At 34.6% G+C, this 22,375-nt stretch overlaps 2 protein-coding genes across 3 annotated transcripts; one reads left to right on the forward strand and one right to left on the reverse strand.

The window, feature by feature from the left end:
- Nucleotides 1-275: 275 nt before the first annotated feature.
- LOC142607902 (protein NETWORKED 4A-like) lies at nt 276-5,734 on the reverse strand. The gene is made up of 4 exons (XM_075779561.1): nt 5,288-5,734; nt 3,900-3,956; nt 2,950-3,061; nt 276-2,244 (listed from the first exon to the last, which is right to left on the reverse strand). Exons 2-4 carry the CDS (start codon nt 3,912-3,914, stop codon nt 506-508), a joined length of 1,866 nt encoding a protein of 621 aa, XP_075635676.1. The 5' UTR covers nt 3,915-3,956; nt 5,288-5,734; the 3' UTR covers nt 276-505.
- Nucleotides 5,735-15,229: 9,495 nt separating this feature from the next.
- On the forward strand, nt 15,230-21,000 carry LOC142606706 (syntaxin-71-like). 2 transcript variants are annotated; one of them, XM_075778044.1, is made up of 9 exons: nt 15,230-15,687; nt 15,800-15,925; nt 17,408-17,570; nt 17,670-17,755; nt 17,891-17,959; nt 18,038-18,082; nt 18,201-18,263; nt 18,356-18,394; nt 20,774-21,000. In XM_075778044.1, the coding sequence occupies exons 1-9, from the start codon at nt 15,532-15,534 to the stop codon at nt 20,789-20,791; spliced, it is 765 nt and encodes a 254-aa protein (XP_075634159.1). In that variant the 5' UTR covers nt 15,230-15,531; the 3' UTR covers nt 20,792-21,000. The 2 variants fall into 2 exon arrangements, with proteins under 2 accessions (XP_075634159.1, XP_075634158.1); XM_075778043.1 differs by having other exon boundaries at nt 15,231-15,687; nt 18,356-18,432.
- Nucleotides 21,001-22,375: the final 1,375 nt, after the last annotated feature.

The raw sequence follows: 22,375 nt of genomic DNA on the forward strand, positions 1-22,375 counted from the left end.
TTGACAAATAAAATAACAACAATAACAACTTTATTCACAGCATATATCAAACTCCAAGCTTTATAATTTACATACTACTTTTTTTTCTTTTTCTTTTTTGTTGATAGAACATACTACTAAATTGGTGAGAAGTTTAGTAGTTTTCAAATGGCAAAGGCAATCCAACTCAACGTCAACACATTTAGACCAAAACTCGAATTTCAAACTCAAAAAAAAAAAAAAAAAAAAAATGACGTGCAAACTTCAGCTGAACTCCAGAGCTGCCACGCCAATTTCTATGTCACCAGACTGCCCCCAAAAACAGGAAACTCCTGCATTACATGCACAATATATATATATATACACACACTGACGTACCGTGAAAACCATATGATCATGGTCCATACTCCATAGTAAGAGTTGGGTACTTCCAAACCCAGAAAATGAAAGATTCACTCTGGGAAAAAATCAAATTACTTAGAAGAAGAAATATATGTAAGTTTAGTAGTTTACATAGGTTAAGTTATTATGATGCCAAAACTGGAACTCGCTTGTGCCCCATAAAAGCCTCCCGAAGCATATGATATCCATTCCTATAATGCTCGAGAGAAAAGCATAGCTGCCTTATAGCCTCTCGTTTCTCCTCTGCTCCTTCCAAGATCAAAGCTTTTTGCTTCTCAATCTCCCCCTCAAGTTCCTTTGCTCTTGCTCTCAGCTCCTCCAACAATTTACGTGCCCCGTCCATTTTAGTCTTAAGTTCCACATGTTCCACTTGCAATTGCTGCAAATACACATCCATTTCGTCAATGCGGTCATCTCTAGTACTCACCTCTGCTTTGAGTGCCTGAACTTTTGCATCAAGTTCATCTCTTTCTGATGTTAACATGTCAAGGCTCTTATTCAAATTTTCTATGCGAACGCCCCTCTCATCAATTTCTGCCCTCAACTGCACAAGTTCACCAGTAAGTCTTTCCTCCATTTCCATCTTTTCAGCCTTGGCCATTCTGATCTCATCTTCTAGCAAACGAGCATGACTTTCCCAATCTCTGACCTCCTCCTTCAAACGATCACGCTCTCCCAACACTTTAGACATTTCTGTTTTTAATTGTGATTTTTCAGGAAAAATCTTCTGCTCAGCATCAGATACTTCTTGTTTCAAATCCCTGATCTCATGACCCCGGTCTGATAAACTAGCTTTCAACCTGGAAATTCTTTCCTGCAGCTTGGAGACCTCTCTTTTCTCTGAGTTGAATTTTGTTTTCCAGGAAATGATTTCTTTTTTAGCCGATTCAAGCTGCTCCTGCAAATGGCGTATGTTTCCAGAGGATTGAAGTTCAAGCTTTAAACTAGCAATTTCCTTCTCCGAGTCCTGAAGCCTTTCTCTGTTGATTCTCAGCTCTTCCACCAATGCTTTAATCTTGCCATCTTGGTCCAAAATGTCTGACTCTGACTCACCAATCCTTTCTAGAAGATCTGGTGTCCGATTAATTTCTAAGTCCAGCTCAGCATCCCGCATCTTCATATCTTCCAGTGTTGACGATCCAAGCTCTGACTGGTTATCATTACTGAATTCCGGTGACTTATATCTTTGGTTCTCAATCTTCAGCCGAGTTTTCTCATCCTCTGAAAGGCGTATTTTTTCATTTGCAATCCTCAGCTCTTGCTCATACAGTGCAATTCTAGCATTGAAATCATCAGGATTTTCGATTTTTGCTCCCCTCAATGAACCATCGGCATTCTCTTCATGTTGCATTCGGAGCCTTTCTTTCATTTCACGGAGCTCAATCTCCAATTCAATTGTCTTCCTGTTCACCCTTTGATCACCACTGTACCCTGATAGAACTGAGTAATTGTTGACCGAGGAATCATCAGATTCTGCTTCAGAGTCCGTCAATGTAGATATTTCATCCCCTTCTTTCTGGCTGATATCAGTGCCGTTTCCACCAGAGCCAAGGAAGTAATCAAAACCAGCAGCTCGGTGGCTAGTTCTACGACGACCCAACTTATGATCAGAAATATAGGACAAGTCCAAGCTAATGTCAGAAGCGCCTGAGCCCTGGGATTGGAGTTCTGAGGGAATATTCTTCCTCAATTCTCCTGTCACGTGATCGTATCGCTCAGCTAGTGACCGGTAAATGCGGTAAATCTCCTCAACATGAGAAATCAATTCAGGTCTCTTTTGATAATACATCTCAGCCTTTTTGGCAAATGAGTCTCCATCCTCTTCAATCAACTTCAACATACGTTTGATGCTCTGGTCCATCTCTGAGGTCAATGATCGTTTTGTTATCCTCTTGTACGGCATTTTAGATAAATTGATTAATGCATTTAACAGTTGTGTGATATATAAAATGCCTGGTTTGAAAACCTAAGGCAGTTGGAAACTGAGGAATACCTTTACACCACTAGGTTAAGAGAAAAAGAAGACTCTAATAATGTCCTACAAATTGCCCATTTTACTCATTTTAACCTAGCTTGGTTTAGAATGTGAAACTAAATATTTATGCCGGCCAAGAAAAATCATGGATACCACATTACAGGTAACAAATGTCGTTCAAACAAAAAAGAAAGATATGTCTTAACAAGTTCTTTAGCTTGTGTTCATGCTGATGGGATGTCCATCCATGTGCATGAACACAAGGTTATCAAAACAGTGCCAGGCAAATATAGTAAAAGGTTATGAACCTAATTCATATTCTTGAGAACATAAATGCCCAACGATGTTTGAACACCATAAAAATTAGGACAACCAATAGGGCTAGATCTAAATATAATGTTAATACTCAGTCAAATTTAGTTAATGATAAATTTGTCTTTTCTCAAATTAGCTATTTTTATTTACCCAGAAAACTGACTCAAAATAGCAGTAAGATACGGTGATCTATTTCCTTTGACTTCTTACATGTGGCAGTTATTCATAAAAATGAAGAAGATCAAATCAAAAGGACCAAATACTATCATAGTGCTCACCCTCAAGATTCTCTGCAAGCCACTTTGAATTTTTTGGACTGACATGACTATCCCACCACCATGAACGAGACAGTCTTGATTCTGTCCTCTTCGGAAGCTTAAGGGATCGTTCCTGAAATAAAAACTGAACAATATTACACCGGACACATTAAACAGCCACCTGATGTTCACAGGTCCTGCTGAAGAAACCGGATAGGGCTGGAAAAAAGAAACACAAATTTTATGTAAAAAGGGAATTTTAAATATAGATATATGCCATAGTTCAACATTATTAGGTTGTCCAGTGGTAAACAACCAAACCATTGTGTTTCAAATACCATGCTATGTTTTACACATCGCCAAATCAAATATGATATTCAGTCTCTAAATTATCAAACCCGCTGTAGCCAGTAGCTGCTTCAGCCTTCAAGGTATGAATCAAATATCATTGCTTCTTACCATCATGTCCATTCTATACTCACCATCTTTAATTTGATGAAAGAGTCACTACATGGACATGATGTTTCAAAGTCCAATCATGACAATGCATATGAATGAAGCATTTTGACTGGTTGATAACCAAGAGAAAATGTGCTTTGGATATAATCTTATAATTCAGTAGGATAGGATTGACAAAACTTAATGCAAAACAAAACATAGAAAGGCCAAAACATACAGTTCCACAAGTATCTTACAAGATGGATTTATTATCCTATTCAAACTTTCACAAGGACAATAGGATTAGATCACATGCGCTCTAAATGAAACATGAATTATTCAGTTGTTTGAGTGTCAAGAAAAGTAAATATGCAAAGTGAGAAAGCTGTATTAACTTATTCAAAGTTTCACTAGGACAAAAGGATTAGATCAAATACGCTCTAAATGAAACACAAATTATTCAGTTGTTTGAGAGTCAAGAAAAGTAAATATGCAAAGTGGGAAAGCTGTATTATTAGAGATTCATTTCTTACCAATGTCGTAGCCATTTGCTAAGTTTTTGAAAGTCGTGGAGATTGAAGAGAGGAAATCTGAATATCCAAAAAAATCAGTTAAATAATCTTACATGCCACTGCAACTGTAATGACTACAGCTCATGAATAGTAATGCTAACTAAATCTGGAAAATGGAACAGGTAGATAAATACCTACCACATATTGTTCAAAGACTAAAAACAAAGACTAAAAATAGACAAATGACAACCAAAGCCATTTGTCGTTTAAATAAGAATTTTTTTTTTCTTTTTTTAAGTAGACAGGAAAGGTCACTGAACTCTAGGCTCCATCTGTGTACTTTGAGATGAGCAATGCTACAAATACACAAAAAAAAAAAAGCAATATTTTTGGTATCGATTGAATTGCCAAGGTTTTACTTGTTTTTATTTAGATTCACACTGGCTATTAACATTATTTTTTTACTTATCACTAACTATCTACATTAAGCAACATGAATAGAGAAAACCTCAGATTTAGTTATGTAATGAATTTATTTTCTACTTAATAAAATTACGAGTTTCTCATAAAAAGAAAAAAAAAATTCACATCAATGAAAGGTAAAAATTTTAAAGAAATTTTTTTTTGGTATCTAACTATCTCTATAGATTTTCTCATTAAAAAAAGCACCAAAGTCTTGAATAGATTGGGATTTTTTTTGTTAATTCTTATGGGTAAAGTATAAAAGTCACCGAACCCACATGCTAGTAAAAAGTAAAAACATAGACTGAGAGGTAGGTGGGTTCCCTATGGTTATCAATATATTATTAATAAATTAAGGGCAAAAAAAATAAAAGCAGGCACAGGCAGTGGCACAATGATCTAGATGGAGCGTGGTGAACACGCGCAAAAAGAGCGAAAAATAAGGAGAAGTCCTCGCGGGAATTCAGACCATGTATCTTAGTATGTATGAAGACACAAAATAGAACACAACTGTCCCAACAAGAAGTCCAGCTATGCCACGCGTTCACTTTCTCCTCCTTAATATCTACAGATTCTAGACGTGGAAGGAACTCTCTAGCTTAAATTGCAGGCCATATATTTTATAATTATAATTAATTATTATATTTACTTAATTAATAAATATAAATAAAATTAGGAAACTTATAGAGAATTCAACAAAAAAAGAAGAAGAAGGAATTATGAAAAGAAAAGAAACATCATAGTAATAGTCCTTATGTTTTGTATTTGTATAAATCAGAAAAACCTTAAATTGAATCCCTTCTTCATCTACCAATCCTATGTTAAACTTGGCAGACCAGAGAGAATGGAATTACTATGTTATTAACTAAATATAGCATTTCCAGTAACAATATATATATAATCAGAGAAAGCAAAAAAAGAAAAAGAAAAGAGAGTAAGAAGTTTACCAGAGAGTGAAGAATATAGAGCTTTTGTTATTACAGAGAACTGGGGTGATGGATCTAATTGAAGAAGGCCTTGCTCTACACAAAAATCTCCAGAAAAATCTCAGTTTGCATAGAGAGAGAGAGAGAGAGAGAGAGAGAGAGAGAGAAGAGGACTTAGTTCTATCTAGCTATCTATCTGCAGTTGTACACTGGTACATAAGAGAGAGCGACAGAGAGAGAGAGAGAAGAGGCCTTAGTTCTATCTATCTATCTATCTATCTGCAGTTGTACACTGGTACATAAGAGAGAGAGAGAGACGAGAGAGGTGTAGGTGGGAAACAACTTTTCAATTTAGCTTTTTCATATGGAATCAGAATGGAATTCAACAAAGTCAAGCTCTCTCCTTTTTTATTTCCTTATTAAATTTCAATAAAGACACTTATCATTATCATAATGATTTTTTTTTTCTTTCCTCTTTTTTTCTTCTAAGGCTTTTTTTAGTATATAATTATCAGAACAAGGAAACATCTGTTCAGATTCAAAAGATTCTTATATTTCCTTAGAACCAAAAAAAAAGAAAAAAAAAAAAAAAAGACTTTTACCACGGTAGATTTTTGATGCAATGATTATTTCACAAGTAATAAATGCTTATGGAATGTGGGGCAAGAATTTCACACATATAAACTTTTTTTTTTTTTAAGTCCACACATATATACACTTAGATATTTTACATATAAAAAAAAGACTTTTGAATTACTAAATTACCCCTTTTCTAATCATTCTTCTTCATAAAACTCTTTTTTTTTAATAATTATTTTAATATGATGTATTATAAAATAAAGAGTATAAAATGTAAAATGCATTGTTAAAGTAGTACATGAATTTTAAAAAATAGATTTATTAAGCAAAATTTTAAAAATTTTTTTTTTGGCATTTTCAAATGGGAAATCTAGTGAAGACAAGAGGGCATTATGGTCAAATTAATTTTGATTGCTTCCAATATTTGTTTTTTTGGATAAATGAATATTTAGTACTTAATTATCACCCACATAACGTGCCGACCCGTTTGTTTGTACTCCACAAATGACTTTATGACTGATGAGTGCCTCGCCAGCTTGAGTGAGGAGAAACAAGAAGAAAATAAATAAACATTCTCAAAAAAAAAAAAAAAAAAAAGAAGAAGAAAATAAATAAACAATTTTTTTTATTACTAAGTAAACTAATAAACCTACATATATTGTATATAGTCCCTGTTTTGTTTTATTATTGAACAATCATCCTTAAGCCAATTTTGAAAATAATTTGATATTTGATATTTATCAAATTTCCTATTTTGAGCTTAATTAGGATCGTTGACTAAAATCCATGTGCACTTTCTTGATTTCTTGAATGATAAAATATTTTTAAAATTCTTTTAACATTTAAATAAATATAAGATGAAATGAACTAATCAATTTTCGTTGAGTATAATCTTTCTATCCATTGACCGATTAAATATATGAATGCGAAAGATGAACAGCTGTTGAAACATGTGAATATATTTTTTTTGCTTTATCCTGTGCTCATTCTTGTCTCTATTTGTTTTTCATATTTAATTATATATGCTATACTTTTTTAATAGGGTTTGTAATTGTGTTTTTTACCATCAAATTTTATCAGTTGAACTAATTAAAATTTAAGTATACTATGTATATGTTTGGATATGGATGAAAAGCAGCGCGTTTTGTGTCTGCGTTTTTTTTTTAGCCATGATTTTTGACTATTCTGTCAGTGCACTGTTCACACCAGCAAAATAAGTGGTGGACAGAGCACACCAGTGGGTCTCGTGCACTGTTTACGGGATCCACAAACCTTACTTTTCAACAACTTTTTCATTAAAAATAGATTTTACGTACTATTCATATATTTAAAAAGTATTTTATTACGGTATTTTCAGTTTTCAATTTTCAACAAAAATAAGTTTTATTCCAACATACATAAGCGGAAAATACGCGATAAATTTGTCCCAATTTCAACGCCTCGCGGTGATGTTTGACGTTAAACAAATTGAAGGACACATTGCAAAAGAGTGGGGCTTTGTGCCATAATAATGGGGTGACCATTCTCTCTGTTTTGCTTCAAGAATCATGTACTGAAACACATATTAAGGTACATATTAGAGAGGAAGATTGAGTAAGCCTAAGACTAGTAGGCCCAAGAGTTGGGTAAGGAATGTCTAATCCAAGCAAGTCTAAGCCTGTCAGTCCAGCCCCCAAAAGCTGAGGTCCAGATTCGTGACCCCATCTCAATAGGTTAAGTTTTGCCCGTGAGGTCTCGTGGAACATGCTTAAGTAATGCCCTGAGTCATTTCACACCAGGTCAAATCCGTGAAAGTCGTTGGACACTCGATCTTCCTCCCATCAGAACAATGGCCTGTAAAGGTCCATCCTCCCATTCTGCATTTATTAACTAGGCAAACAGACCACCATTATCATTAAATGCATCAACACAAGGTAAAGAGAGAGCATGGCCGGAGCGTCATCAGGGAAAGCTTCCCCTGGGAATTGCATGGGTGGGTGATATGTTAATGTGTGGTCAGCTAATATCTTAAGGCTTCAAGTTAATCAGATGACCATTACAACTAATTTATTAAGTATGGGTAAAGAGCTTAATTGAATAAAGAAAAGACTAGAAAAGAATTGCAACTGAACACTTAACGAAAACACTAAGATTTATAGAATCATCCTCAGAAAGTCCGAGGAAGAGTTACAAAGGAGTAGAATCACTCTTTATATCCTCTTGACCATCTTGTCTAAGCTCCGATCTGTTTTTTTCCCTTATTGCACTTCTCAGCTCGTCCATTTCCCTTCTCATTTCCCTAAGGAGGTCTGAGTTTGCTCCCTCAAGAGTAGTTGGTCGTCGGTGGTCGTTCCTTCTTTGGCTGTCTCCATCGTCATTTTGGTTGAACCCAGAACGATTATCTCCTAGCTAAAGCTGCGACCTCATCTCCTGGTTCTGTCTTATAAGCTCCTCTACATTGGCTATAAGTGTTTGGATTTGTAGGGCTAATGCTGCGGAATCTTGTGGCGTGCTGGACTCCATTTGGACTCTAGAGTTGAATGGAACTACGCTCTTGAACCTAAGTATGAAATTGTCGGTCCCACAGACAGCGCCAAACTGATGATGCTTAGATTGTCACTCAAGTGAGTTCGTCCAGATAGGTTAGTACGGACTTCGTCTCTATACCTGCAAGAGCAAGAATGGAATCCTCTTTGAGTGGTCACCGGTGTGGTGCCGGCCATGGAGTCTCTAATGGTAAAGTTAGCGACTAGAAATGGCAGAGAGGACTTATAACTTATAAGAATTAGAGTGAATAAAGTGTTTCAGCCAGTGTGTATGTATGTACCTTGTTTAGCTCTAAGTTGTGTCTTATATACATCCTCTTTCTTTCTAGCTGTTATACCATATTCATGGTGGTATAATTGCTTCTTTTGTAACGCCTCTAGGCTCATTCAATGTAGGCTTTGATGGGTCTCCAACGGTCTTCTTGGCCGATTGGTAACCGTCCGAGGTATTGAATGCTCCTCTTTATGGCACTTCTACTATCGTCCATGCTGAGGAGGGATTTACGATGGCACTTGATGGGCTCATCTAGACAATGATGTTTATGGGGCCTATCAGTTTTCTTAGCCTTCTTTGGATTTTTTTTCACTAACTTGATCGTCAAAATAGTCACAACTATTTTTTTTACCTTCATTTTTTTTCTATCATTAGGTTTTAGATTGGTAAGAGCACTAGCGTCAACTGTATTAAGCCAAATGTCATTTTAATACATTAATATATGTTTTATCTATTTTAACATAGCATTCTTAGAGCACTTGTAGCAGTGGAGCTAAATAGCTATATAGCTATTTTAGCTCCACCAAAACACCAAAAAGAAACATGCAGCAGTGAAGCTAAATCTATATTTTTTTAGCTCATTGCTACAGTGCACATCTATTAATAGATGTGCACTGTTCATGAGAGCTAAAAAAAAAAAAAAAAATTTTTTTGTGTTCACATTACCTTTGAATTGTGGTGTTTTTATTGTAGTGAGATGTATTATTTTATTGTGGTAGATATATTATTTTATTGTGATGTTTATATTAATTTATTGTGTTGAAAGCTAAAATAGATCCACTGCTGCAGCATGTGTGTAGGTAAAATAGATAAAGTAACTTTTAGTGGAGCTAAATTGCTAAATTTTTAGCTCCACTGCTGTGGATGCTCTAACATTACAACATTTATCAAATCTTCTATTCTTCCCTACAATACATTAAAATAATATATACAACACATTAAAATAACCTAGAAAAAACTCCTACAATATAAAAATAAATAAATAAATACAAAACCATATTCCACCTCACAACCCACCACCACCCAAAATCAAGCAAACACCACTCAAATTAACTAACCACCACCGGCCGTTGTAAACACAACCATCAAAATCAGCCCACAATCATCGCAACCCATAAAAATTGACGCAAGAAACAACCCAAAAAAACACCGCCACATACTCCAGAGAGAGAGAGTCAAATATGTGTGAAGGAGAGAGAAAATTAGACTAAATTTTTTTTAGTATTTCTGTTGTACCGTTCAATTAGTAGAACGATATTGTAGATCCATGCTAAAAAAATTTAGGATTTGGTACATTTGATGTAAGAGCATCCACAGCAGTGGAGCTAAAAATTTAGTTTTTTAGCTCCACAAAAAGTTACTTTATCTATTTTACCTACTCACTTTACAAAACATGCTGCAGCAGTGGATCTATTTTAGCTTTCAACACAATAAAATAATATAAACATCACAATAAAATAATATATCTACTACAATAAAATAATATATCAAATACAATAAAATAATATATTCACTACAATAAACAACAATCACAACTACCTGCAACCGCAACCGCTGCCACTACCTCCGCCGCCACCTCAATTGCTACTACCGCCACTACCACTGCCGCCGCCGCCACTGCCACAACAATCTTTATTTTTTCTTCTTATTCTATTCATTCTCAAGAATTATATTTAAAAAAAAATGTTACATCAACAATATTTTTTGCAATACTTTCACGAGAATCATAACAAAATCTTATATGAAAAATTGTTACTAATTCTAATTTGATCCCGCCACTGAAATTATATTTTTATTCACCAATATTAGCTAATTACTTAAAATTTATTGTGAAAATATTGTGAAAATATTTTTAAATTGTCATTTCTTATTCTTTGCCTTTCTTTCATCCACACGTTTATTTTTTTTTATTTTTTTTTCTCTTGCATTTTGTCCACCACACACGTAGCATAGGATTCCATCCACTCTTTTTTTTTTTTTTTTCTTTACTTTCCCCTTTCTCCAATTCCTCCCTCAATCTTTCTTTTTGCCTGCAGCTCTCTCGTTTTCTCCTCTCTTTTTTTTTTTTTTTTTCTTGATTCCATAAATTCTCTAGCTCTTTTTGTGGTTTGGGTTCGTGGAATGGGTCTAGGTCCGTGTAGATCGGTAGTGGTGGTGGGTTTGCTCATCAATGGTTTTTTTTTTTTTCCTTCTATTTTTGAGATGGGTTTGGTGATTGGTGGTAGTAGGTTGATGGTGTTGGTTTTGGTTTTGGTTATGTTGATGGTGGTGTGGATTTAATGGGTTTTGGGGTTATTTTGGTTGTTGTTGGTGGTGGTTCATGGTGGATTTATGGGTTTAGTGGTGGTGGATTTATGGGTTTTTGTGTGTTGGAGGTGGTGGAGGTGTGTGTATGGTGTTGGAGAGGTTGCTGATTTTTTTTTTTTTTTTTTTTTTTGGTGATTGTTGAGGTGTGTGTGGTGGTGAGGTGGTGGAAGAGACAGTGTCGGCGTGGGTCTGAGGCGGAAGAGATGTGGGTCTGAGGCGGATGGGTCTGATCGGCGTCTGGTGAGCATTGAGATGGAGGACTAGGCGGAGGCAGCTTGGGGCTTGGGTCAGTGACGTTGAGGCCGGCGGCTTGGGGCTTGGGTCGGAGACTTTGAGAGAGAGAGAGAGAGAGAGAGAGAGAGAGAGAGAGAGAGAGAGAGAGAGAGAGAGAGAGAGAGAGAGAGGCACCATTTTTATTATTTTACTCCGGCCGGGAATAAAATATTGTTTTTTTTGTTTAGCTCTTATGAACAGTGCACATCTATCCATAGATGTGTACTGTAGCAATCAGCTAAAAAAAAATAGCTTTAGCTCCACTGCTGGAGCATGCTTTTTGGTGTTGGAGGAGCAAAAAAATACCAATATACCTATTTAGCTCCACTGCTGTGGATGCTCTAAGTGGGTTTTTTTTTAGTGTGCTAAATGTTAGAAATATAGCATTTAGCAGACTTGACGTTAGTGCTCTAATATTCGTTAACAATGTTTATATTTTGAAAATCGTTTAATATGTTGCTCAAATATTCAAAGTTAGTTTGTGTAGAAATGGCTTATCCTTGTGCATCCTCGATAGATCCTTAGTCGAAGTTCAATCGATCGTAAGTCACAGTTGGACAAATCCTTGATCAACCAAAAGCCGTAGTTCAACAATTCCTACATTGAAACTTATTCGATCGAGAGTGGCGCACTTTGTGTTATTAGTTACATATTTAATTTGATATCTCACTTACATTTATCTATATAAATCCTTATATACCCGACTAATAGTGAGGCAGATTGAGGCAAAAATTTAGGGCCACTGTGTGAGAAAAACAAAGCCTCCATTTGTGTGTTTTCAAGAGAGAAACTTAATAGTTTGTATCCATAGGTGTGATCAAGAACTTGGATGTTGAAACCATAGAACTTGTCAACCAAGTGAGATCATTGTAGATCAAACATTCAATTAGAAGATGCCTTGGATTGGATTGGAGGTTTTGATTATATATTGACAAAAACGGGTTGTTTCTGAAGGGATCCATATACGATAAGTTTGGTGTTCTAAAACTGTTATGAGCTGCAACAGTAAGCTGTCTATTTTGTCATGGAGTCTAGATAGCAAATGTTTTGTTTTAGATTGTAAACTTCTTTTCACATAGTGGATTGCCTTAATTGAGATACGTTACCGTTTAGTGATTTTCCCTTTGGAGATGTTATCCATCGGTTTTCCTTTTTGTCCCCATGTTGTTGTCTTACTTTTTTTTATTGATGTGCTTACAGATTGGTGATTTGCTGCTTTTATGGGTTTTATCATTAGAATTGTGTGATAACATAATTTAGTTAATTGAAAATTAATTAACAAATTTACTGCATTATTGACCTTGGGGTACCGGACTAATAATGATTTGTTTTCATTAATTGCCAGGAAATAGGATGTCCATAGGTAACAATGGGAACATACCTTCAAACTACTAAATCTAAGAGCCCATTTGTATTATCTATTGCGAAAACCTTAAAAGGGGGCGTTTGTGAAAAAGCTAAACTCCTGAAACGGCGTTTTATCACTTTTACACATCTTTAAAAATGCAAATTGATTTAAAAATGCGGTTTTAGGCTGCACATACACCTAAACAAATATTGCACTCTTAAGAGTCTGTTTGAATACCGCTTATTGCTGAAAATTGAAAACACTATAGCAAACGCAAACACAACTAAATACTACTTTCAGCAACATCCAAATGGAGGCTAAATAATAGCAAACCATATTGCGATTCAAAAGAGGATAAAAGAGCATTGGCAGTCGATTAACAACCTAGCCATTGACCTCTTTTGTCACTTGTCACATTGGGATGAAAGATATTAAATTCATTTAATGCTAGTGATTAGCATGCACATAGGTGATGCTATCACAGGTTAACCTCTCAATTACCGACGCAATGTCCAAAACTAGCTGGTTCACCATGTCCTCCAAAATATCTACGTTTTCTTATCCTTGCTTTTGTCGAAAAATTGCAATCTTGTATTCTCTCAGATATGCTGAAATTAACGAAAAATTCCTTAGTACTTCTAAGCCTATCTTTTGTTTCTTTTCCATGTACTATAGTCATATATAAATAGCTACTCTAGGTTTTTAAGTGCTTCAATGCACACATTTTCTTAAGCTTAACCAAGAGAAAAGGAAAAAAATAAATCAAGTTTCAGGGACTAATGGAAAATTACAGGAGATCTGGGTTTATTTTGTTCTTTCTGGGGATCTTCCTCCTACTCAGCCTCTCCAAAGCTGAAAGTCATTTCTCTTTCCATTTCATTTTTTTTGTAATTTTTTAAATGAATAGTAGAAACTCATTACTCATGTTGCATTAGATTACTTGTTATATAAGTAATACATAGTTTGAGAACCCAGGCTAATGGTTTTGTATCGACTACTTGATTTCAGATAAAACAGAGCCCAGGAGGAATGTGAATCTAGGTCCAATCCAGGGTTGGAGATGCGCTTACTACTGCATGATCTATAATGTAAGGCATATATGTATCTTTCATTTTCTAGGAAGAACATATACTTAATTTTGGAGTGCCATACCGTGTTGTACCCGTGTCCAACATTTGGCACGCTTGAAACACTTCTGCATGCAGGGGTGTAGTTATGTGTAAGGGTGGGGGCCATAGCTCCCCAAAATTTTTAATTATATATATATATATATAATTATTTTAATATTTTCAAAATTTAGTCTACAAAAATAAGAGTTGGTTTTCCAAAATATTTGATTTAGTCCAATGATTTTCTTTAAAAAAATAATTGGTCTAACAGTTACTTAGACATAATTTTTTGCAATTCTATTTTTTATTGTAAAATGTGCTCTTATATTTGTTAAATATTTGATAAAGTTTAGCACCAAATATGTTTGAATCTATATATTTTTCAACCCGTTGTGTGGCAATTAACAAGACATTGACTTATTAAAAAAATATTGTCACTAAAACTACACATGAAATGTCTCTTTAGTTGTCACATAATGGGTTAGAGTAAGATAACTTCAAATATTTTTGGAGCTTAACTTCTTCCTCCAAGTTTCGGATCATTCATGTTTTGAAAAATTTTATTAGTTTAATTGAAAGATTTTTTACTTATTTTAGTATAAAATTTGATAATTTGTATTAAAAATGAAACTTTTTAAGAATTTCACACTAAAAATGGTAAAAATGAATTTTATTTTATGAAAGATCGTCATAAAATACAATTGAGATTGAAAATACTAAGTTTTTTTTTTTGTTGGGTGTGTGTGTCTGTGTGTGTGTATATATATATATATATAACTTATCAAATAAAAACGTGTGTATATAATAAAAAAAACGTGTGTATATGTGTATGTGGGGTATTGTCTTGATAAATATATTAGTGCTGCAATTTGGCCTCCAAATAAAAATTCCTGACTTTGCCCCTATCTGCATGCGTATCTTAGCCATGTCTATTTTTTAAAATAAAAAAATATGAAAACAAAAGGAATTGAATACCATTTCACAAAACAAAAAGAACATTCATGGTCTGAATAGTAACAATGTATTTAAAAATAAGTATACATCCTTATTCTTAGTTTGTATTCTATTTCTAAACATTTTTTTAATAATCCCGAATATGCTTTATTATCTATAATTACTCTTAATTTGGTATATATTTAATATTGTATGAAAAATAGATGCTTAATAATATATATATATATAGAGAAATGATATGTCCACAACATTTTTACAACATTTTTACAACAAATCTTAAGTGGCAGGTTGTTACTGGTTGTTATTGTTGGGGCAAAAAAGTAATCTTAGTGTTAAGTTCAAATTTGAACCAATAATAACTAACCATCTATGATTTGTTGTGAAAATGTTGTAAAAATATTGTGGACGTAGCACCTCTCATATATATATATATAATATTAATAAAAATATATTTAATAATTATTTAATAGACATATCTCGCTTTACCTAAGTTCTATTTTTTTCAAAAATTTTCGTGTCACCGTATTGTATACATACACTTGTCCGTGTTATTAGTTCATTTACAGGCACTTCCAAAGCTCGTAATATTCTTACTATTAAAATTTTGTAGTTTAATTAAGCTCTTTGGGTTTTCTCTGTACGATGGTCTGTAGTCAGATATCCCCGAGTTGCACAAACTTGTCCACGCTGTTTTCACTCTCTCTCTCTCTCTTCCCCAAACCACTCTCTACGCTCGACTTCACATTTGGGCACACAGCGTCCGAAAATCTCGAGACACAGATTGTAACAAACAACCACAATGCCAGGAACAACACCAATCCGAAAAACGAACGCGCATTTTTTTATTCTCTTTCCCCGCCAACGATTCATTCTCGAGCTTTCTCTATCCCTCCAAAATGAGCGTGATCGACATTCTCTTCCGCGTCGACGAGATATGCAAGAAGTACGACAAGTACGACATCGAAAAGCAACGCGACCTCAATGCCTACGGCGACGATGCCTTCGCTCACCTCTACTCCTCCATCGAAGCCGAAATCGAAGCTGCTTTTCATGTCCGAATCTCTTTCATTTTAACAAATTTTTTTTTTTCATTTTTCTTAACTGAATCTGTTTTTTTTTTTTTTTCCTCAAATGATTTGGAATTTTATTGAATGAAATATGCAGAAATCTGAGATAGCTTCAATGGAGACTAACAGGGCATCTGCTGTGGCAATGAATGCGGAGGTTCGTCGAACCAAGGCTCGATTGATGAATGAAATTCCTAAGCTACGAAAATTGGCAATGAAGAAGGTAAATTTTTTATTGAATTTTATTTATGCTTCAAAAAAGAATTTAATATATGTGCAAATTTTGAAATTTTATAGGCTGTGAAATTTCTTTTAAGATTTATGGATTTTGTCATAATTTATGTTTTTTTTTTTGGGTTTCCTATTTGCTAGCTTGGTAACTGCTAAAACTATGTAATGATAGCTCCAAATTTATTTGTATGCGAAAAAAACACAGATAGTATGTTACAATACCTCCAAATTTTAGTATGGAATCTACCTTTCTAACTGCTAAAACTATGTGATGATAAATCCAAAATCAAGTTCATATTGTTATCCATACATAGTAATATAAAATGAACTAAATTAGAAACAATTAGGACCCCACCAGAATATAACAAAAATGACAAAAAGAATACGAAGATTTAGAGACAAACGCTTCGAAGAGGACAAACAATAACCTCTGTCGTATGATCAAACCAATGCTAGTTAAATTTTCTTGAGTTCTTGATATTAATGTCCATTTAACATGTGTTATTCGTTGAAAATTACCGTATTAATTTTACCACAAAAGGCTCAATTTTAAAGGGGTAGAGCGATATCTAAAAGGGGGGGAGGGTGGGATTTACTAAGTCTTAGGTTTAGTAATTTTAACATGTAGGAAGACCCTTGTTTTACTTATGATCAATTAAGGGAGTTCATGGTGGGTTAATTACCAGCATTGGCTTCTCTACTAACTTGGCATATGTTAGCCACTTTGCATGTTATAGCTTTCACTTTGGAGCTCGATAAAGGGGTCTTCCATTTTTGTTTGTCATATTTGACCAGCAATGCTTCCTTGGAGTTAATACAAACCTTGGAAAGTTCTTGCTATCTTTATACCCACCTAGCTAGGTAGACATTTCTTATGAGTGATGATTCCACTTTGCTCTCATGTAACACTTGCCACCTTATGATGGTATCGCTGCTATTGCCTATTTCCTTTCTAGACCGATGTGGGGTTGCTTTTACAACCATATATTTCACCTAACCAATGTGCACAAAGCCCTGTAGTTGATGGGTATCATGAAGTTAGGTCCTAACAAAAACTTTGAGTGCAAAGTTTGTGAGAACAAGTCTTTTGGAGCAAGTTTTTGAGAAAACCAGCCTTGCAGCACCAGAACAGAATGCGGAGTAGGAGTGGTATGGATGAAATGGGCACAAATATATCCATAGAAAACCTTATGTAAACAATGAAGTGAGATCCATGACCCACAGAAATATATAAATAAAATAAAAAAGGCCTTGCATTGAAGGTCACCCAGAGGATAGGCATGATATGTATGTCTCAAACTGATGTTTGTATAGTTCTCAAAACTGGACTTTTCATTTGGTTATTGTCCTGACTTTCCAAATTACATGGTGAAGGACTGAAGGTTCATTTTTCTTCATACTGATTTGCATATTGGCAAATATTAATTATGCAAAGCCATTAAACTTGAATTCTCTATGGTATCTAATAAAACAGGTTAAAGGTCTTTCAAAAGAAGATCTAGCCGCCCGTGATGATCTGGTTATTACACTGCCTGAGAGGATTCAAGCAATTCCAGATGGTACCACAACTGCAGCCAAACAAACTGGAGGGTGGGGAGCTTCAGCATCCCATAAGAATATCAAGTTCGACTCATCAGGTGCCAGTGCTTCTGTAATCTATCTTGAGTCACAATTTTTAATGAATTTGAACATTTCAATTGATTGTTAATACTTGATTGTTTCACTACCAACCTCAGATGGAAATTTTGACAGTGATTTTTTCCAGCAAACTGAAGAATCAAGTCAATTTAGACAAGAATATGAAATGCGGAAAATGAAACAGGCATGTAGGATTCCTGATTATTATCTTTATGTCCATACTGCAATTGGATGGCTTAAGGCAGATGATATGATTGGGCTACTGCCTTGTATCATTTCCAGTTCTGCACTCTCATTTCATTAAATATATAAACTGCAGGATCAAGGTCTTGATTTCATATCAGATGGATTGGGTACACTGAAAAATTTGGCTGAAGATATGAATGAGGTTGGTCATTCATGTAGTTTGATTTGATTGTGCTGCCATAAGAAACTATAGATTAATCAGTTGTTTCAATATGTTCAGGAAATGGACAGGCAGGTTCCATTAGTTGATGAGATTGAGACAAAGGTGAGAAATTTATTACTTCAGTATGATCATTGTCTTTCCAATCAGATCATGCTCGCAAGCAACGTTGAAAATGTTTCGTAAGTGTAATTACTTACTGGTATTTTTGGTGGTTTTATAGGCGGACAAGGTGACATCTGATATGAAAAATACTAACATTAGGCTCAAGAAAAGTCTGACCCAGGTACCTGTTGTAAAATTTACCGATATATTATGCACTCGTTTCTTCTGGTGAGACTGGTGTGGTTGAGATAAACTGTACTGGTTTTGTTTCAGTTGAGATCCAGTCGAAACTTTTGCATCGACATCATTCTGGTGTGTATAATTCTTGGTATCATTTCCTACCTATATAAGTAAGTCCTGTCTCTCTCAGAATAAAATAATATTTTTAGAATATGGTATGTGATTATGTCATCAGCTTCTTGATGACCATTTATTTTTATTTTTATTTTTTTTATCATGGGCCAAAAGGTCTTATATTTATTAGTTGCTGATTAAAATTATGTAAGATTTTTGCTTGAATGTGTTAATTTGATCTGGCAAATCAAGTAATGATTATGAAATATGACTTTTGTTTATTTGAGTTATGGGTCTCCAGAAATTTTTTTTTTTATTGGCAAAGTGATGGGTCTTGAACCCATGACCTCACTCTCTAATGTGGATAGAAAGAGTTTGAGGAGAAACACGATTAAATACCAAGAGGTTCAAGATTTGTGGGCTAGGTAGCCTAGGTTTGATGTGGGACTTTCTTGGCACATTTCATAGCTTAGTTATTATTGAGTCTTAGGATTAAGTTTTTTTACGTTCAAAAGTTGCTGGTTTAATTTTAATAAATTTACTAGAATAAGGGAAATTTGGTAATTTTCAGATTTGGGAATGGGCTGCCTTGGCTATACCAAAGGCCCATAAGTCTTAATTTATGTTTTGGGTCTTTTTCTTATTTGGTTTAAAAGTTATTAAGTACTTTTTGTTTGTTATTAGTAATCCTAGTAATTCTAGGAATAGGTTATTTAGAGTTCTAGTCTGTCTAGGAAAGGATTAACAATAACCTATATAAAGGCTTTATTGTAGACTTTGTAGTCAATAATAGTGAAAGTTAGAGTGATTCTAATAAAACTCTAGCAGCTTATTTTAAGCTTTGAGGGTGTGAATGCCTTCTCCTACCTAAGTGTGATTGCTTAGGAAAGCCTAGGTGTGATTGCCTAGTGTTTTCCTTTCTTTATTTCTTGTTCTATTCACTATTAAACACCAAAATCAAAGTATTCAAGATACAATTTAGTGCTGAATTTCAAAAGATCAATCCTTATAAGTGGAGGAGGTGCCAGTTGACCTAGAGTTTCCAGGAATCATTCCAGTTGAGAGATTAAATATCATAATACTGCCAGGGTTATGAAAATGGAGGTTTTTGACTTTTGCACAGGCCTCTCATCCCTAGTACTTTGTTCCACAGTTTGAAGTGTGCCAAGATTCTTTTTTTTTTTGAAGAAACTGTAGCAAGTTTTGCATGTGTTCACAAAATTAAGAGATCTTTCTTTCATTTCTCACATAAAGGATAATAGCATTTGCAATTTTTGTTAACTTTATGGCTTCATACATAAGTGGAAGGCTATGCCAAAACCATCCTTGTACTCTTATAAAAGCATATGGTGCATGGTATGGGGTCCTCTTTTTTTGTTGCTAACCCAAAAACATCACGGACACTAAGGAAAAATTGGTTTTTAAAGTGATTTTGGTCAATGACTACTGTTCACTTGGCTCTTTGAGAGAGAGAGAGAGAGAGAGAGAGATGGCTGTCAAACAATGGTTTATGTGTTTTAATTATCCAATCTAAAAAAAACAATGGTTTATGTAGCTGGAAAAACCAGTATGCATGAGGATTTATTAAGTTTAGAATTACAATATTTATATGCCAATGAAGAAGATCGGTTGGTTAACAACTGCATATGAACACAGTGAATATGAAGGCATTTTCATCTTTTTGAATGGCAAGATTCGGGGGAGGATAGGATCATACCAAATTAGCAATAGTGTCAAACTTTTCTGGAAGTCATAGTGAACTGTTTTTGGTGTTCCCTCTCTCTCTCTCTCTATATATATATATATGTGTGTGTGTGTGTGTGTGTGTGTGTGTGTGTAAACTAAATTTATTGGTCTCGCCCTGCGTTTTGTCTCTTACAAGAAGGCAGTACAAGCCACCATGGGCCTGTTCTCAGGTCAACTTTTATAGAGTAAGCATTGACCCTGTATATATATAAATGAGTCACTGTTTGTTTATGTTTTATTTGCTAGTCTCATAATATTTGTGAGGACTTGTGAAGCATTGGTTTTCTTTCTGCCCTAATATATATTGTTAATGGAATAGATAAACACTAGCCTTCAACGATCATTTATTCTTTTAAGAGTTACTTACTCTCAAGTAATCTGGCTTGTTTAATGAATTTGTAAATTTTACATCTTGTGCCATTGTTGGAAGCATTGACAGTTAAAGCTGCTCTTATTGCCTTTATAGTTTTGATGAGTATCTAAATGTTGTAGAATGTTAAAAATCAGTTAAAGCTGCTCTTAGTACTTTTGGCATACTCAGTAATCCAATAAATCTCTTTATAATATGTCACCTGATCTTGTATTCTTTGACAGTATATTCTACTTTTTATTTTTATTTTTTTAATTATGTTTCACTTTTGTTTGTTTCAGTATTTTGAGCTGAACTGATTTCGAAGGCTTCTTCTACAGCTTATTGTATCATAAAGCTGTCTGGTAATAACCTTCATTATTTGAGGGATTCTCATGTATCTTTTCAAGACCATCTGTTCATCAATTATTTAATTTGTACTGGCCTTTTAAAGATTGGTCTAGATTTTCCTAACAAAGTAGACTACCTATAAATTTCTAGCTTACCACAGTTTCAAGCTTCTTGGTAATGATCAAATTGTGTCACACTGATATGTTATCGCTTTTCTTTTTCGTTTTTGCCCATTTCGAATGAAAACCTTTTTTTCTCTTTCACTTTGATCAACACAATGAAATTATTGAGCATTTTCTCCCATAGCCCCACAAAATTGGGAGCTTTGTGCACTAGGTACCTCCTGTTTTTACCAATTAGTTAGGATCTGTCATTCTAGACCAATGGTGTCCCTGTAAATGGTACTAATTTCCTTAACCGTAGAGATCCAGTATGATACTTCAAAGTTGCAAGGAAAATGTGCACACTGATATTTTGGGCAAGTTTATGCATATAGTTTAAATGATGTCATTACTATAATGTACGGCTATATGAGCAGCAAGTGCATGTGCCCTTAAATATTTGAATGGCCGTTTATGCTCTTGTTGAATGGCAATTTAGGCAGATTAACTCTGCCTTAATCTGCCTTCTGTATTTAGGATAGGCCTCCTGATTATAGGAACATGAACCGAATTTAAGATGCGCACAACTAATGTTACAACTGAAGCACACTCAATTTCAAGTTTACTTAAGACTATATAAGTAGAGACTATTTCGCAACTAATAGGTTTCATGTTTTATTTGTTTTCATGGTCCTGCATATAACTATGCCTAGCCATTGGATTCGTAATATCACTGTTTGTTATTAACGAAAGCACAAATACAGATATTTGACATAGAGTCCATGCTCTACAGTACAGAATTAAATACAAAGTATGCTTCATAATTTCTGATTTCATTCTATTAATTGGCCCTTGCCACTGGAGACTAATTTGCCTCATGTGCCTTATCTACATCTAATATGACCTTTGTCTTCGTGACTGTGCCACCACAGTTAAGGAACCTTTTGCCTTTTAGGAAGCATTGTTCAGTGTAAGTTCTTTTCTGTGAAGGATAATTCAATAATCTCCTGAATTAATGATGGGTCCTGAGGGCTTAGGGTTGAAAATGTCTTGGGACTGGTCTTGGCTGTAGTAGTTCATATCATAAATGGCCAGTGTCTTACTAGGTTGAAGATCCTTGTTTTCGTTCCTGTCCTTTAGAATCTCATTGGACAGGAAATTCTCAAAATACTTACTTTCCTCACTAGATTTCCTTTCCAATTGGTTGATATAACTCCCCAAAGAAGAAACTGGTATTGGAGTATTCAAATTATTGGGACCATTGCCATAAACTGAAGTAAAACTGTTGGCTTTGTTGCTTGCATCAAAGCTTAAACTTGAAATGGTCTGAATGGGAGGGAGAGCTTGACTGGCAAGTATTGAAGCAAAGCAGTTGACAGTCTTTGTCTTGGCAATCTCTTATAATGTCAGAATAATAGTTTATATTTGTAGGCTGCACCTCAATTTTCGGTG

Source organism: Castanea sativa, chromosome 8 (assembly GCF_040712315.1).
Source record: "Castanea sativa cultivar Marrone di Chiusa Pesio chromosome 8, ASM4071231v1".
NCBI classification, from domain to species: domain Eukaryota; kingdom Viridiplantae; phylum Streptophyta; class Magnoliopsida; order Fagales; family Fagaceae; genus Castanea; species Castanea sativa.

What these genes read in the sequence shown, in the direction of transcription:
- LOC142607902 (XM_075779561.1), bottom strand. An exon ending in GCTTGCAGAGAATCTTGAGG is followed by an intron (nt 2,245 to 2,949) that starts GTGAGCACTATG and finishes CATTGACCTCAG; the next exon opens with AGATGGACCAGAGCATCAAA.
- LOC142606706 (XM_075778043.1), top strand. Translation starts at nt 15,532, where the DNA reads ATGAGCGTGATCGACATTCTCTTCCGCGTCGACGAGATATGCAAGAAG. An exon ending in TTGATGAGATTGAGACAAAG is followed by an intron (nt 18,083 to 18,200) that starts GTGAGAAATTTA and finishes GTGGTTTTATAG; the next exon opens with GCGGACAAGGTGACATCTGA. An exon ending in TCAAGAAAAGTCTGACCCAG is followed by an intron (nt 18,264 to 18,355) that starts GTACCTGTTGTA and finishes GTTTTGTTTCAG; the next exon opens with TTGAGATCCAGTCGAAACTT.